Source organism: Zootoca vivipara, chromosome 12, assembly GCF_965207765.1.
Source record: "Zootoca vivipara chromosome 12, rZooViv2.hap1.1, whole genome shotgun sequence".
Lineage (NCBI taxonomy): Eukaryota > Metazoa > Chordata > Lepidosauria > Squamata > Lacertidae > Zootoca > Zootoca vivipara.
This window is the reverse complement of record NC_142595.1, coordinates 20,632,840-20,651,348: the sequence shown is the minus strand read 5'-3', so window position 1 is coordinate 20,651,348 and position 18,509 is coordinate 20,632,840. Positions and strand designations below refer to the sequence as shown.

The window sequence follows — 18,509 nt, the reverse complement described above, 5'->3', positions numbered from 1 at the left end:
AAATATTTGCGTACAGTTTCTGTAAGTCCAACTTTGCTGCCACAGAGACCACTTGGGCATGGAGAGAGATGAGAGAGGCACCTGGCGGGGTTATTAGCAAACTTGGAGTTCATCCTTCTGCAGGGACTGGTTCATAATTACAGTCATTTTCTAGCTGTGCGATGAGTGTTTCATCAGGGCCTGCCTGGCTCTATCTCTCCAACCCTCATCAGTCACTAGAAGGGCTCTTTAAAGAGACAGCAGCTCCACCACCACCAGCCCTCTCCCTCTCCATTTCTTTCTGAACAGCTGTGCTTTAATTGGGAAGACATATTTGAACCTCTCAACTCACAGGAGGCAGGGATCGCTGCCTACTGCAAATTGTTTGCTCTTCTCCACAACTGTGTTGCCCAGCAGAGGAAAAATAAAGGGCACAATTCACCGAGAAGTTCTCCCGCACAAGCTCTATTGAAATAAATGGGAGCACATCTGGCTCATTTCAGTGTGGATTGTGTCCTGTCTGATCTTGTAAATCAGCTCCCAGTATTCCATCTCACACTCCCAACCTGCTGTCATATTCTAGCATGACCAAGACTCAGAACCAGGGCTGTCTTTATTCTCTGTGGTTCCCATTGAGGTCTGCGGCCTCAGCAGTGGCTAAGGAGGGGAAGTGGCAAAATGACTGGCATCTGTCTCCTCCCTCTGCCCATCAAGGCTTACTAGCTCTCAACAATATTTAGCATGCACAGCACTTTTGTGTCCACATGAATCAGCCTTGTTAGGTAGGTTAGTATTATTAATCCCTATAGTTAAGGTGTGGGGAGCTGAGAGAGAGTTTCCACAGAGTTTATTGCTGCAGTGAAATTTAAACTAAGGTCTTCCTACTTTGCAATAATGTGAAAAGGGGAGGACAGATAATAAGCCAGGACCTTTTTGGACAGAAGCTGCTAGTTTTCTACCTTGTTAAAAAATAAAATAATAATCTACTACATAGGAAATCTTTAGATTGAGTGTAACTAAGCTTTTTGGCATGGGTCACATTTACACTTGGCCAGCGCAGATCAACTGAGAAGGGTAATCACCCCCCTCCCTCATGAAATGGCTGATATTACGTGGGGGTTGCATCAAGGTGCTGTGCCCTGCACAACATTGTTTCTGCTTATTTTTGTTTTCCTTTTTTGCCACTGCTCCTAAACTTGGTTGGTTCTTAGAGAGTGAAATGATTATTTTATTTTATACAAAGCCAGATCACACACCCCAAACTGGGGATTAGCCACCCCTGCTCTGTAGATCCACTGACTTGAGCAGTACTGCCTCCCACCATCCAAAGAAATTGTAAGAATCTTTTCACCCCACTCTAGAGAAGGCTGTGTGCACAGTGCCTGGGCTACTTCACACTTTGGGCACACGCTTAGTGTATATGGGCACAGTGGAGGCTGGGCCATGAGGGCAAACAGAGCACTGCTCCTCCAGTCTATCATCAGCCAGCCCCCACCTGACTTTGGCTCCGCCTGCTTCTGTTCTCCCTTGCCTTCTTCCCTGCCAGCCCCCATTACATGGACATCTCAAAGAGCTGAGCCAGGGAGTTCTGCATGCCTTATCCCTTTGCAATGTGGGGTCTGTTGTTCTTCATGCACAGGCCATAAGAGCAGGTAAACTTCCCAATAATCTGGTACTTCTTGAAATTGGACCAGTGATCCATTCAAGATGGTTTCTAACAGCAAACAGACTTCGTTGCTTGTGGGTTTCCAAACATGGCCTAAAAGGCAAAACCCTCAAGAATTTAAGGCTGATTGTGGAATACATCATTGGTGTGTACTATCCGGGTTGGTTCAATATCAAAGTAAAGCATTTGGGGATAGAAGGCCCACGTCATTTGTTGTTTCAATTGCAACAGCTTAGACTGCAAAACAAGGCTGTAGTGAATACTGTTTTGCCGACTGTTAAGCGTTCAGTGTGGTATGCATTTAGTGAAATGTTAATTCAGACACTGCTGTGCTCAAATAATAAGGAAGAAAGGAGAGCTGGAATTCAAAAGATCATCGATTTGAGAGGTGGCAAGTATGATACATTTGGAGACCTTTCAGTACGTCCAAGGAAGATACCTTCTATAAACACCTCTGCTTCAAACTTATTGGAGTTGATAGACTGGTTTTATGGAGCTTATGAACCTGCATTAACATGCAAAATGACCTTGACAGAAATAAAGGAATTTATTGACAAGCCTACGCAAGTTCCTCAGTGGCCTTGTCATGGTCAAGGGATTGAAAGATGTGTGAAACAAGTCATGGAAGCTGCAGGAAAAGTGTATACATAGGAAAAAAGGGAGGGCTACATCAGAGGCCAAGAAGCAGGTCGTCGACTTTTGTCAAGACAATCAAAACAGGACTTGATAAAACTTGTTATTAATTCAAATTAATGTTATTCTTTTTTATACTATAATAGGACGTTATAAGATAAAGTAATGATATGTTGTTACAGCTGGAAACAAAATTTCTTTATATTTTCGCTTGTATAAAATGATTAAAAACTTTAACTTCACTTCAAAATGCGAGTTTTTGGCTTTTTAAAAAGTGTATTTCAAACAAATCTCAATTTACCTAGCTAATCATCAACCAATTTAAAAATAATTTCAGATTTGGATTCCTCATGTGCAATAACATATTTTTAGAACCCCTTATTGAGCAAATTTGCAAAAGAAAATTTTCTGTCCTTAAATGACACGCCCTACACTGTAGAGCATTACATATGAATAAAGTCCCTCCTTTCAGCCCCACACATCCAACAACTAGAATCCTGAGACTTAAACATAAACACTAGAAAGGATGATGACATGAAGAAGTTATTTTATATAAGATTTCCAGTAGGTAGGTAGGTAGATTGATTGATTTAATATCCCATCTTTCTTCCAGGGAGCTTAAGGTGGTGTACAGCTTTCCTCCACCTCATTTTATCCTCACAACAACCTTGTGAGGTAGGCTAGGCTGTGACTGGACCAAGGACACCCGGTGAGCTCCATGGCTGAGTGGGGATTTGAACCCAGACCTCCCAGGTCCTAGATCAACACACTAACCACTATACCACACTGACATGAAGGTAGTCTAGTTCACATTACTCAAAGAATTGCATTCTGCATTTTCTAAAACTGAAATTTGGTAAAATGTCAGAATTTCTGAAAACTTGCAATTTTGCTTTCAAATATGACTTAGAAGGATTATTTTAAAATCTTTAACCTCACGTCCCATTGGTAGATTGTGGGATGAATGTGAAGCTTGCCAGATTTATATCAAGGCAATCTGATTAATGAAAGCTCTGTGTGTGCATCTCATATTCCTATCTCCCTTTCCCTTATGCTACTAGCAAGTTAGCCAGGCGGAGTTGGAGGACTGAATGGGAATGTGGGAAGTGCTCTCAGCACACCTATTTTGTGACAATGATACAGGTGAAAAGGAATCCAAGATCCTTCAAGCTCTATGTGTGTTGGCCGTGATCAAATGGGAATAGATTGCTCTCCTTGTTTCTTCCTCAGCCCACGAAAGCCAAGTGAAATTCCGTAATAGCGAAGGTTGAAACAAAATCATTTGCAAAGTCCTGCATGCAAATTCAAGTTAGAGGAATTTGCTTAAGGCGTTCCCCTCCCCCAGTTAGTTTCAGTTGAGCCATTTTGAAACCAAATGCAAGGCTGCAATTTTGCACACAGTTGGCCTGGGAAATCTTATTTATTTCAGTGGGTTTTATGTAAGCTGTGTGCAGGTCACAGCCTAGGTTTTCATCCACGAAGCACATCTATTGGATTTGTCAACATGAAATACTAAAACGCTATCTTTTCACATGTCATCCCTGGGGAGTGGGGGAGGGGGAAGAACTCCAGGTTTGCTACCACTACCACTGGGAATTTAGATGTACCAGGTGAGCAGTTAACTACTGCCATCTTGTGGCTTCAATGACGTCTACACCTGAAATATGAAGAGAAACAGCTTTCCACTGGCTGGCATCATGGTGTGGCAGATGGTCTGCAGTCTAATAGCTATGTCACACTCTGGAGGTGCAGTTTAATAAACCCCACACAACTAGATCCATTGTGTCAGATAGCGAGGGCTCTGCCACCTTTATCCCAGAGATCCAGGTGAAGGCAGGCAACCTTCCATGCACTTGCCCAAGATGTGGTGTTAGTTGCAATATTTATTCTGATTCAGCAGCTCTCAAGGGTTTCAGATTGAGGTGTCTCCCAGCCCTACCGAGGGATGCCAGTAATTGACCATGGAACCTTCAGCATGCAAAGCAGCACAAAGAATTCACCTTTCCCATTAAGCATCTGCAAGACACTCTCCATCCATAGGCAAGGGGTTCCTGCACATCTGAGTTCGAGTTAAGGCAAGTTTGAAGTCCAACACTTCCCACTCTAGAAAATAGGAATTGCCTGCATTTTACATTGAATTATTAAAGCTGAAGCTGATCAGTTTTGGGTTTCATCAGATTTTGGAGCAAAAAGCTAGATCTTGAACAAAATGGGGAGGGGGCAGGAGTTTGGTCTAAACAGCTAGCCATGCTTTGTAAGTCAGATGGATTTCCTCCCCTTTACATACCGCAGTACTGTATTGCTATATTTATAGGTAGCCTGTCCAACTTGTGACCTATCCAGGTAGACAGCTAGCAGCCATGTATGACAGCCAAACAGGGGCTCAATAAAACTTTTGTCTTTGCTGCCTGCCTGGGACCCGAAAAAAACAGGTCAGTCAAGCAGCTTGTTGACAAGGCTGTGAGGTGTGTTCATCTGGAATATACAGGCCTGTTCTATAGGACAGTGTGTGTGTGTGTGTCTGCCAGATTTCTTATTAAAACACATTCCCACCTCCGATGCAGCAATAAATGAATAGCAACAAAAACGAAACATTTATTTCTTTTTTTACCCAGTTGTCTTTCAATCTTTATGTTTCTCTTAATGTAAGTAGTGTATATTTATTATAAGTATACTTAATATTTTAAAGCACGAATAAAATCCAAAATGAAATCTCTTCAGCCTCCCTCATAACTTTTATTTGGGATCTTGGAGTTTTATTCTAATTATACTGTATTCTGTACTGGATGTTTTGGTCTTTGGCTAAAGCAGTAAAACTTGACTAGCTGATAAACACACACACACACACACACACACACACACACAGGGAGAAAGAGAGAGAGAGACTTCTGCACAATAAACACTTTCTAATCAGCAAATGACAGAAGTATTTATTCTGAAATATTGTCAACACATTTCCCCATTGAGTGTTCTGCAAAAGCAAGTACTGCCCCCACCATCATGTATGTGGAATGTCTGGCCACCTTCTGCAGAACAAGAGCATGTGCCAAGTGAGGGAAAAGTACTACAGCAAAAGTCTCTATAGAGTGTGAAGAACTCTATCTCAGAATGGAAAAGGCTGAAGGAACAACAGGAGAGGAGACTGTGCTTCTGCAGCAGATTTCATTTGGGTTGTGGACATCTCATGTGCACATATTTTTCTTAGGAATAGCAAAGAGGGGTTCTAGGAAGTGTTTTTGTTGCGTCAACAATGCAAGGGACTGGAAGAGATGAGACCCAGCTTATCTAGGAGGGAACATAAAATAAATGTGAAGATGGTCATTTGGGACGAAAAACTATGAAAACAGAATGATCAATAAGGTCGCCAACCCACAGCCCATATTCAGCCCAGGTTTTTTGTTGCTCCGCAAGACACTCCCATTCCATTTTTTTAAAAAAAAATTGACAATATTTCATCAGTCTTGATGTGGATCCCTCCGTTTGTGATATCTGGGGACTGTTGTGCTCATTGTAAATCAATCAATCAATCAATCCACACAAAAGGTCCTTGACTTGCTGTTATGTATGTCTGAAACACAAACTTCAAAAATGGGTTTTCACTCTAGGTAACTACTGGTAACCCACTGCATCCAGCCTTAGGGTACTGGATGCCTCTCTGCTCTTGGTTCACAAAATAAGCCCTGCTTGGAAATTTCAAGTTATATGAAGAAAGCCTCCAATTTCCTTCTGGAAATGAAAAACCTACAGTGAATACAGGCAATCAATTGCCACAAGGCACCAGCACAATGAATGCTGAGCAGTTTGCCCAGGGCTCATAAACGTTTAAAGGGCCTATGTAGCAGAGTCCCAGACCTGACGTAATTTCCAACTCACCACTCTTGGCTTTTGGGAAACCAGCAAGGAGGGTAAATTAAGGAGTGTGCAAGTGACCTGAGGGGATCTGGCACAAAGCCTGCTCACCTGCTTGCTGTAATCTCAGGACTCTGGATATCAGAGGAAAGTGTTATAGGTTTGTAGGTCCTAGAGTTTAATTAAGGCTTGCAGTATTAAAACCAGGAAACAGCCAGACTCATGTATATTTAGGACAGATCCATGTGTGCATTTGAGCTGTGTACTAGGCACTTCTAATCCTTTAATTAGCATGTGCAAGAGACTACCAGTACAGTAAGTTAACTTCCTAAACTGTGTATTAGACACCTCAGTTGAAATTAACACGTGTTAGAAAGTAATTGAGTCCCGATTCAAATTGAACAAGGATGGGGGCTTAGCTGCTATTTAAAAACACATGCCACACATTTATTATAATGTGTAGCTTGGTTCTGAGAGACAGACGTATCTGAGAACAGTTCTCTGGCAAATTCTAGTGCAGGCATAGCTAACAGGACTAGTGGTCAGGGATAATGAGTCATTCACACAACAGGAGAATCAAAGGCAGTGGGACTTCTGACTGTATTAAAAGAGGCCAATGTGAAGCTGGGGTGTGACTTGAGGGAGCAAGGCAAGCTGCAAGGCAAAGATGTTGCTGTGCCTGTGGAGGAAGCAGGACCCACTTGTATATATGTTGTACAGTATATATATATGTGTAAATAAACCATGTATCATTGTATCATAAACCATATACCATAAAAGCAAAACACAGACTCAGGGTAAAGAGCACCAGGAGCTACCTGGAATCTCACACTGCTGTAGAGATTGGGGGTGGCATGTAACACTGGATCAAGGATCCAGCTTGTGATGGAGTTGTGCGCTTTTGCTTGAGCAAATCTGGTACCCAGGTCCAAGCAAACATGGAGCTAGCTTTGCAGTTAATTAATCAGTGGTGGCCCATCTATTGGACTAGGGCACCCATGCAAAGTCCAAAGTATTTCATAATTCCATTGCAGCGTACACTACACCCCACTGCACCCCATCCACATGCCTTGAGGTGGCCTTGCCTCTAAGTGTCATGACATGGGGAGCAGGCAGGAAACCAGACCTGACTCCATGCTACAGTCAGGCCAATTGGTCCTCATGCAACTATCCAATGAGACTCTACTGCCTGTGCCACTTGTGGCACCCATGCTACAGACTGGTCACAAATTCAGTAAAATTTTAAATTGTATTTTGATATAGTTTGTTCTTCTACCTTGACTCCTACATCTTTTTAGCACCTTTGTCTAACCAGCTAGTCCTCCCCTAGCCCTGCCTTGTATAAATGTGCTCCCTGCCAACACGGTATGACCTTACTGAATTCCACTTCACTGTTAACTCAAAATTCACCTAATGAATCTTAATGCTTTCTCCTAATGTGGAGACTTCCTGGCTTGCTCCGGCAGAAAGGAGAGGCCAGAAGATGGAGCCAGAGACAAGATTCCTCCAGGTTTAATCCAGGCTTATGTAAAAAGACATTCAAGAAACATTGCGTGCAGTGCCTTTTTAACAAACTCTCTGTTAATGTTTCAGATACCCAGCCTGCTCTTGGGCTGGAGAATATTATCCACAATAATGAAAGGATATGGATCTACCCACTCACTGCTCAATTTAAGCTACATCTCACCATAACACAGCCTCAGAAGAATTAATTCATGCCAGGGTTCAGAGACCTGGAATATGTCACATATAACAGAGACAGGAGTGTCTCTGAGCATGGTTGAGATTAGATATCTTTCCTTTGCTATCTGGTATCAGGGGCTGTGCTTCCAGATCAGTGGGCAGCACTGCCAGACAGGGGTAACCCTCAGCAACCAACAACTGCATGATCATCCTTGTAGTCCCACCCTAAGAACAACTGTCCCAAGACAAACCAGTGGTTCACAGAGCCACTTTCCCATTAGTCAACAGCAGATAAGACCTGAGTCATTACCAAGGTTTAACAAAGATAGAAAGTAGTTTATATATTATGACAATTATATTGGGGCAGCTTATATGACTGTGGGAATATGCTATCTTTTGGAGTTGCTCAATAGTTTTCATCAGGCAGAACAGAAAGGTGGCTGATTCTCAGTTAATTACCCAACAGTTCATCTCTGCCTAGACAAAACAATTATTTGCAAAGGGAAGTAAAATTGCTTTCTCTCTATAGTTGAGAATAAGCCATATAATACCTCTGTCTCTCATCAATGGACTAGATCTTTAGGGATCTTCAGAACCAGGTAAGTTATAGAATACAAATGAGCAATTGCTGAGCTTCCCTCCATTTTCTCTGCCAACTGTCCACCATTTTGGAGCATCCCTTCTTTCACCTCCCCCCCCCCAAAAGCTGGTGCATTCCCTTCAACACAAGTAACAGCACCACCTCCTGGTGGTTGATTAAAATCACAATATGTGTTTCAATTATCTTAAGTGTAGTTCAGTTAACTCCAAGGCACCTCTGAGGGAAGACTTATCAGCCGATGAAACATTAATGGGTTTGGGAAGCAGCTGAGGAATGCAAAATGAAAGTTCCTTCAAAGTTTTTGACTTGCCATGAGAAATGAGAAAAGTAAGGCAGCCACTTCAGGTGATGAATTTCAGGTGCCATTAAGAGCAACGGAGTGAGGGCCAAACTACATGCTAAGTGCATATTTGAATTTGTCAGTGTCTTTAAATAGCAGCTGCAGGTTCCCCTAATCTCAGTACTATAGCAGGAGTTATAGGTATTTAGTGTGTGTGTGTGTGTGGGGGGGTTTGACAGCATTTTTCTTTTCGAAACAAATAGTAGTTTGTGAGGCGGGAAGAATTTTAATTGGAACTGCACTGCAGTGGAAAGGGTTAATCCACTCCTCAGCCTGTGCTGAGGCCCCGATTCAAACTGAACAAGGATGGGGGCTTAGCTGCTATTTAAAAACACATGCCACACATTTATTATAATGTGTAGCTTGGTTCTGAGAGACAGACGTATCTGAGAACAGTTCTCTGGCAAATTCTAGTGCAGGCATAGCTAATAGGACTAGTGGTCAGGGATGATGGGAAGTGTAGTCCCCAAACATCTGGAGGGCCAAGTTTGGCCATGCCTGTTCTAGTGCATCAGCCGCACTGAAGTGAGTAGCAACTATTCAAGAACATCATATGGAGACTGTAAAGGAGAACTGTCCCATGGCAGGCGATTAAACCTGAAGGAGATCCGCCACAATCGTTGCCCAACGACACAAACTCAGCCTTGTCTTACCTGCCATTCATATTTCCACATCGTAGGCGGGCATAAGATATTCCTTTGGCACAATCCCCACCATGCTGTTCAGCTCTCCGACCCACCAGCCATACATGTTGTACTCCTGGAATTGAAGTAAGAACAGAATTAAGTGAAATAGCTGGATGAAGGGCCTTGATGCCATGCACTTAGACTCCTGCATCTGCCACAGAACTCTTAAGAATGTAAAGGCCTCCTGGATCAGCCCAATGGCCCATCTAATCCAACATGGGAGCCACACACACAAGCAGCCTGAAAGGTTACAGCAAGACCGAACTGATCATTGTAAAACATACACGTGTCCATCATTCTGGGTAGTGGCGGGATAAATTGCAACATACTCAGCCTTAGGTGCCACTTGGTGTTGATAGAAAAGTTAAAGGACTTAATGGATCGTGTCCAACGAGCATAGGATCACAGAATTGTAGAGTTGGAAGAGGGTGAACTGGTTTCCTCTTCACCAGGTTAAAAAGGTAACGGTACCCCTGACCGTTAGGTCCAGTTGTGGACGACTCTGGGGTTGCCCGCTCATCTCTATAGGCCGAGGGAGCCGGCGTTTGTCCGCACTCGGCTTCCGGGTCATGTGGCCAGCATGACTTAGCCGCTTCTGGCGAACCAGAGCAGCACATGGAAACGCTGTTTACCTTCCCGCTGGAGCGGTACCTATTTATCTACTTCCACTTTGGCGTGCTTTCGAACTGCTAGGTTGGCAGGAGCAGGGATTGAGCAACGGGAGCTCACCCCGTTATGGGGGTTCGAACTGCCGACCTTCCGATCGGCAAGCCCTAGGCTCTGTGGTTTAGACCACAGTGCCACTCGGTTAGACATACCCAATTCCCTCAACCCTTCCTCCTAAGGCTTGGTTTCCAGACCCGATAAACTTGGCTGTTTTCCTCTGCACACATTGTAGCTTGTTAATATCTTTCTTAAATTGTGATGCCCACAACTGGGCGCAGTACTCCAGGTGTGGTCTGAAAAGAGCAGGACTTCTGTACATGCATTTAAAATCACAATATGAATTATTATTTCTCATTTAATATTTTTTTGAACTTTTAATTTGATGTAATTTTTGGTTAGCTGCCTTGGACACTGTAGAACAGGGGTCAGCAAACTTTTTCAGCAGGGGGCCGGTCCACTGTCCCTCAGACCTTGTGGGGGGCCGGACTATATTTTGGAAAAAAATATGAATGAATTCCTATGCCCCACAAATAACCCAGAGATGCATTTTAAATAAAAGAACACATTCTACTCATGTAAAAACATGCTGATTCCCAGACCATCCGCGGGCCGGATTTAGAAGGCGATTGGGCCGCATCCGGCCCCCGGGCCTTAGTTTGGAGACCCCTGCTGTAGAAAGACAGGATATAATTAATTGCATTAAAACAATAAAAATACAACTGAAGAGTCTAACATATAAAATAAACCTGTTGGAATAAAGCAGCATTAAAGCAAATACTTTGTATTTCTTCCTTCACAAATGCTGCACCAAATAAAACTACTTTTAACTTACCATAACACTTAATGTTCATACCGTAGATAAGATTCTCTGTACATAAACGATGCACCAGTTTTCTAATGGGAAAGGGTTGTGTTTGTTTTTGCATATTATTCAAGCTGTATTCTTCCGCCTGCAGAAAAATATCTACCACTTAACCCTGTTGATTGTGCAAACTTGTCCATATACAGTAGAGCCTTTTGCTGCAGTACCCAGAAGAACTGCAAGTTCTGGCAGAAGTTCTGTTTTATTCTACTACTACTACTACTACCGTACTACTAATAACAATAATAATAATGATAATAATAATAATAATAATAATAATTTATTATTTATACCGCGCCCATCTGCGGCTTCCAACAGAAAAATAAGATAATCAATTAAACATTAAAAGCCTCCCTAAATAGGGCTGCCTTCAGATGTCTTCTAAAAATCTGGTAGCTGTTTGACATCTGATGGGAGGGCGTTCCACAGGGCAGGCGCCACCACCGAGAAGGCCCTCTGCCTGGTTCCCTACAACTTGGCTTCTCGCAATGAGGGAACTGCCAGAAGGCCCTCGGTACTGGACCTCAGTGTCTGGGCAGAACAATGGGGGTGGAGACGCTCCTTCAGGTATACTGGACCAAGGCCATTTAGGCCATTTGGCTGTGGAGAATCCGGGACTGTCAGCTCTCTAGCCAGTGAGTGGGGCCATACACTTCCCTTAGCGGTGCAATACATGATTCTTGCAGCTGTTGGCCCACCAGACACTGGGTGAGGCAGAATGCCCTACATTTTGCTCCTTAAATAGCTGCAGGGATATGTGAAGTAATAGTAAAGAAGAGTTCCTCTGTGCACATTCAGAGTGCTTTCTTCTCTAGAATAACCTCTCTCTCACACACGTTAGGAGCAAAACGCTGCAAGCTGAAGGGTTTCCAGACAAGTGTCGCAGCATTCAGTATAAAGGCTATGGGTTGTTTCACACAAGTATGTTAATCACTTGTTGACTACGCAGCATCTAATGGTGACATGCATGGCGAATGAGCCATTATAGATTAATCACCACAAACATCTTTCATATCACCTGATGTCAGTTCATGCACAATGCTTTTCAGCTCAGAGTCAGTTCACACATTCTGCTAACATAGCCAAGTACGGAGTAATGAAGTGATGTAGATGTGTGTGTGAACAAGCCCAAGGTACCAGGAAAAAACAGAGAAAGGGAAACTGTGCCAGATGGGTGTAAAAGGCGAAGACTGAGACTGGACCCACCTTCTTCCAAGCATTGCCTTGGCCTGAGCACTGTGAGGTATTTTAAAACAATTTCGGCTTTGATGGATTGCTGGGGAGCCAGTGATTGTTCATAATCAAAAAAGGAAGAATGGAATGCAAATGAGCACAAGCCGAGAACCATCGGCGCCGGGCGCTTTATTTCCCTGTGCTGTGCCAAAAAGAATTAAAACAACATTAAACTCCCAGCAATAATGTTTAAGCTCTCGTTTCCGAGTGCCAAATTGCACCGCTCTGGATCATACAGATGTTCGTTAATTATGCTAATTTTTATTAAACTATTAAAATGGAGGAAGTTGCACTGGCAGAGCCCCGGCCCGAGGTGAACCCTGCCTTGCGTCTGGAGGTGCTAATTTGCCAGCTTCCCTCCATAAGCTGCTGATGCCGGAGGTTTGGGCTTTGCTTAGCGAGGGGGAATATTTTTGTATGGGGTGATGGAGAGGGTGACTTCTTCAGCAGAAAACGTTGAAATGAAAAGGTGGCTCAGTTCAAGAGAGGCTCCCCATGCCACAGCCAGCAACCCTGAGTCGAGGCTCTTAAGCCTCCTTTTGTGGTAGCTGGCTCCCCGTGCAGAGTGTGCTCCAGGACCTGTGCACTGTAGCTTAGAGTTAGCAGGGACACCCCTGCCTCATGCCAACAAGGGCAGCAAGAATGCTGAGTTTGTCCTACAGCAATCCAGCATGAACAGGGGCTTTTAAAATATTATTTTGCAGGCATGTTTCAGCACTGTAACATGTCTAAGCACTGTAACTTTGAGGTCAGCATCCCAAGCAGAGTTCAGTTTCAAAAATGATAGTGGATTTTGGGAAATATACAGAGTTTATTCCCAGCCCCTCTCCTGGTCCCAGGTTAAAAGGTCTCAACAAAGGGATATCCTGGCTAAAATGTTACGTCCTTCAGGTGTCCTGCACTCCCTGATTCATAGGAGTATTGGTACTCCTATGAAAGAAAGGTACATTGAAAGACTGCCTAAAATTGGTGTGCCAAGTAGTGAAATCAAGTGGAGGCATGTAGTATCAAAAATTAGGAAAATCTGTAATGTTCTTGGCTTGAAGTCTGAACAGTGGCCTAGCAAATGGGATCACAAGATTTCACCTTACCTGCACTGACTGCATGAACTGAAAGAGGTGTGTGTGTGTTAGCTAAGATGTGTAAAAGGATCTCAAGAACAGAGCATAAGCTTAGCTCAGGGGTGGCGTCCCTGCCGATTAAAAAAAGATGAAGCAAAAATATGCAAAGGAAGTAAAAATGAAATGCAAAATTTCTCTCCCCATCCCTTGGCTCCCAAATTTCTTGTCAGCAGCAAAGCTGAAACAGCTGCATGCGGATCAATCTTTCCTGGGCGTGGGGGTCCGTGGAGGGATTGCACATGCACAGACATAGAAGAATTTATGTTGCTGATGTACACCAACTAATGGGAAAACAATATCTGAACCTATGGGAAAGGACATATAAACCAAAATAGGATGCCGACAAGCAACAAGGGGGACATTTCTTGGCTACTCTCAGCCTTCTCATGCGGCTGCTTTACTGCTTTTCGACAGCGTCACGGGTGTCCTTTGCATGCCTCCTGTCTCGATGTCTGGACTCTCTCTACCGTGCCGCAAGAAAATGCCTTAGCAAGCAGGTAGCGGCAGGGGGTAGGGGGAGTAAGACTAGGAGGAAACAGCAGGCAGCTCTCGTAAGCCGGAAAAGAGAATGAAGACCCCTGCTACAGAGCCGCTCGCTTTTAATTTCCATCTGCCCCCATCCCCACTGTTTCCCTATTTGTAGAGCGTTCTGCATGACAGCTCAGCAACTACCCAAGATGACCACTGATACGTCTTTGAGGGGCAAGGCAGAAACAGCCTGAGGGCTGCAGCGCTCTTTCGCTTTCTGTATAAAATATGTGTGCCTGTATATTACTGGGGTGCAAATCTAATGGGAAGTCGTCACCCACTGAGTTCTTTCTCGGTAAGCCCAGATGCAGCGGCTGGTTGCAGTTACTCAGTGGTCATAGGAATATTATGAATGTGCTTTATACTAAATCAGACCTTTGGTCTATTAAGCCCAGTGCAATGTACTCTGACTGGTGATGGCTCTCTAGCAAAGGTCCTTCCCAGTCCTACTCGGTGAGGTTTTGTAACTGGAGATGTCTATGCCTTGGAACAAACTTGTTACTTTCTGCATGCACATGACATGTTCACCTGCTGAGCTAAACCAAGGTAAGACCTGCTGCTTGTTAAAGGCCAGTTTTAGATGTTATATATACCCCCCCATGCAGACAAGGAGAAGCCCCATTATGAGTCGCAAATGCTTTACGCAGGAAGAGTGATGTTTAAAATGTGTATCCCTAACCACAAATGCCTCTGATTCTGGCAGCAGCTTTCACAACTGCTACTCATGATGGGTGAAGTGCATTTAGTGAGTGTTTTTAAATATTACTGTTTAGCATCTCATGTGCATTACATGTGCAGCATCTCTGTAAGTAAGCATCTCCTGCAGGCTGCCTGTCAGTGAGGCAGTACTGAAACAGACTGTCATTTGCAAATAATTAAGAGCAAAAATGAATTTGACTCATAGTGTGTGTGTGTTTTTTCAAGCAAGTCCTCCTTGCTACAATTTATTTCCAAAAATGTGAATCTATATTCTCCTAATTACGCTTGCACTGGGATTTAGGGCTAAGCTCTTGCGAAATTTATCCCACTTGCATGAGCTGCCAACAGCACTGACAGTGGAATAAGTGAGACAATTTGCAGAACTCTGAACTAAGCTGTTGACGGGAACGGCAAACTACAATATGGCCACAGGCAAGATTGACAGGGAGGAGGAAGCCTGGGCTGAATTCCTAGTCAATCACCGAAGAGGTTGGTTAATTTTTGGAAACAAGAGGTGTCAGGAATAAACACTCAAAGGAATTCCTTCCTTTGGTCCCAGAAGTGTATGCACTGGATACCCTGTGGTTACTCAAAGTGTAACTACGTGTTATGAGAGACATGGGGTTGCTATCTGTCAGGGGGACTCCTTACAGGGACCCTCCCCCAGTCATCCTGACCAGCACTTCACCCAGTGACAGCGCAAGCAGCGGGTCAGGAGGAGGGAATGAGGATTGGAGAGGGGGCTCCAAGACTATCAGAGCCTCAGCACCGACCCAGCTGGCCAGAGGAGGAAGGACAGCGCAGCAAGGTGTCGGAGCCTCTGCAACGCTCCAGCCAAAGGACGGGAGAAGGAACGCAACCCCTTCCGGCGCCCATGTTGGGTCATGTACCCAGACGTAGGGCAAGGGGGCAGTGTTTTGGGGTTCCCAGACTATTATGCTGGCGCAAAAGCAGACAAGTGCCATTGCCGGGTTCTGAATCAGACTAGGCAGTCATGTTTTCTGGTGTCTCTGCACTGTAAATAGTATGCACAATAAAGCTCTTAAAGACAGAGCAGAATGGAGCGTCTTTACTCAAGAGTAGCCGCAACAATCCCCTGACACTATCCAAAACAGCAGTCTGGTTTTGAGTTCTCCCCTTCCTCCTCCATAACTTGTAGTAAAACTAACAGCATGTTCTGATACCATCATCATGTTGCATTTTTCCTTGGCACTGACAACTAGTGATTTATCTCTATTGATTTATTGCAATTATTTATATCCTGTCTTCCAGGATGTGGCAAATCCTTCCATGATGTGAGGAATTTGATTTGAAGCAATGACGAGGAAACACGCAGCACGACATCAAGAAATTGGCTAAGTTTTACTACACGTTACGCAGCAGGAAGAACTCAATACAGAACTTCTGCTTTTGCTGGTAGCCCCATATTTCTCATCATGTACAGCTCTGCCCCCACTATAAATGGAAAGAATCACTACACATGCTCAGAGGCACTCTTTTTCATGTACTTTGTTTTCTCCAGAGCAGAGCCCTGGCACAAGGGCTGGCCCACACATGAGGCAAGGTGAGGTGACGGCCCACTGGGGCAGCAGATCCCAATGTTGATCTCCCTCCCACCTTTGTTCCTGATGTAGATTTTCCCTCGTCCCTTCTTCCCTAGTGGGAAAGGGATGCTATTCTGGGGTCTGCCTCAGGTGCCAAAATGTCATGGGCTGGCTCTGCTTGGCACGGAAAACAGATTCTGGGGCTAATACATCCTAGCTCCTGATTAAGCCTTGGAGTTTGGAGGCAAACTCTTTTCTCTATAGTGAGACATTACCTGTTCTAAAACACCCCACCTTGCCAACGCTGATCTAGCAATATTTACTCCTCAACCCCAACTTAGCTCTAGTTACAGTCCAAGCGCCTCGTAAACAACCCCGATCCTACTTTGGCGATGTAGTTAATCAGCCCCAGTCGCTCACAGAAGATCAATGGCGGGATGATGGATGCCCGAGGAGAAAAGCCAAAATCAATCACAGGCTTATCGGTATATGATTGCTTGGCCCCATTATTAGTGCCGGAGCATCATACATTATTGTTAGTAAAATGGAGGCCTCTAATTCATAGGTGAGCTGTGTCACGCATTATTGGAGGGCCGCTTGACATGGGAGGGTTTTATATTGGGTCGCTGCAGACATCTGTTTACCTCAAAAGCTGGCCCGGGGCCGAAAGCTGGCTCAGAACAAAATTTAGGGCTTAACACTGGAAAGGAAGAAACCTGAGCACAGTGGCTAGTTTTTGAGAATGAAAGAGAGGTGCTAGAGTATGAATGTCCCCCAGGAAGCCGCAGTGACAGCTCAAGATGTTTCTCCTGTGCAGATTCCCTCCCCCAGTCATTTCAACGGGGCTTGCATAGGGAAACGTCCCTATAGGTAGTGCTCTATGAATGAGATCTCTCTGTGTCTGTCTCTCTAGTGCCCAAAACCTATTTTCTGAGATGACAGCCTCACGTTGCCTCATGGTCAGGCAGAAAGTCATGACGTGGCCTCTGCCATGGAAGTCTAGCCTTCTTAGTCCTAGATATTGGGGTCAGGAAGGGGCCCCATCTCTTCATAGGAGCTTGTACTTTACTTCCATTTCCTCTGGGATATCAGGAACTCCTGCAACCAGGGAAGGAGTTGCTTTTGTCTTCTCCCAAGAGGAGAAGTGTGTGGAACCTCACAGTGTGGAGATGGGTAAAAAAGAGATGAGGAAGGGAGAGAGAAGATCTGGGAAATTACAGAGTGGCCAGTCTGACTTTGATACCTTGGAACACACCAGAACAGAGGAAAAGGGAGTCAGTTTATCTGTGTAACAATGTATGATTAGTGATTTATTTCTCTTTTTAATTGGGTTATAAGCTTAGTGGATTGTGGGAATGTAGTGGACATAATGTATCTTTATTTCAGCAAAGTATTTGATAAAGTTCCCCATGATATTTGGTTAGCAAACTGGTTAAATGCAGGATATACAATAATCCCACCAGGTGGATCCAGAATGAGGGAAATCGAGCATGTTCATCAATGGTTTCTCATCAACCTGGATCATGTTTTTGAGCATGGTGCCACAAGGATCTGAACACAAGCACACTATTCCTTCCTGTGGTTTCCAGCAACTGATATTCAGAAGCATTGCTGCCACTGACTGTGAAGGCACAGTATAGCCATTAGGGCTAGTAATCACCTTTACAGAATAACTGGGCACAGTACTGCACATAAGGTCTGACCAGTGCAAAATAAAATGATTTTTTAAAAAAAGACTTGGAAACTATGCTGCTACTAATGCAGCCTAAAATTCTATCATCATCATCATCATTTTGCAGCATCACACTGCTGATCCATGTTCAGCTTGTGACTGATTATAATTCTGAGATCTAATCAAATCTTTATCATTATGGTCAATGACCAGATCCTGAGATCCTTTTTGTATGTGGCCAAGCCAGATGTCCCCCATACTATCCTTGTGCATTTGATTTTTTAAAAATTCGTCTATATTGAATTTCATTTTGTTAGTTTCAGCCCAGTTTTCCGTTGGCACCACACTTTTAAAAAGGATGCAGACAAATTGGAACAGGTTCAGAAGAGGGCAAAAGTTGTACAATGAAAGGTTGAGGGAACTGGGTGTGATTAGCCAGGTGAAGAGAAGACTGAAGGCAGATATGAGAGTAAACTTCAAATCCCTGAAGGGCTCTCTTATAGAATAGGGTACTTATTTTCTGCTGCCCCAGTGGGCAGGACTAGTTCTAATGGGCTTACATTACAGATGGTAGATTTCAGTTAAACATTAGGAGAAACCTCTCAACAATAAGCACAGATAAATGAAGACTGGGAATCCAAGGGACCTAATGAGACCCTCCAGACTTTTCTATCTGTTCCTTGGGACTTTTCCTAGGTCACACCTCTTAAAGGCTCTGCTCTGCTGGAGTGTGTTTTCCCTTCAGAC

General features: G+C 44.0%; 1 protein-coding gene across 3 annotated transcripts in view; it reads right to left on the bottom strand.

Moving 5' to 3' along the window:
- Positions 1 to 5,178: 5,178 nt before the first annotated feature.
- The window catches only part of SKAP1 (src kinase associated phosphoprotein 1), a 295,737-nt gene continuing 282,406 nt past the window's right edge, over positions 5,179 to 18,509 (bottom strand). For all 3 annotated transcript variants that reach the window (XM_035134221.3, XM_088654906.1, XM_088654907.1), the window contains 2 exons: positions 9,405 to 9,510; positions 5,179 to 5,563 (listed from right to left, as the gene is read on the bottom strand). In XM_035134221.3, the coding sequence (XP_034990112.1) occupies positions 9,412 to 9,510 (99 nt within the window). In that variant the 3' untranslated portion in view covers positions 5,179 to 5,563; positions 9,405 to 9,411. The remainder of the gene's footprint in view (positions 5,564 to 9,404; positions 9,511 to 18,509) is intronic.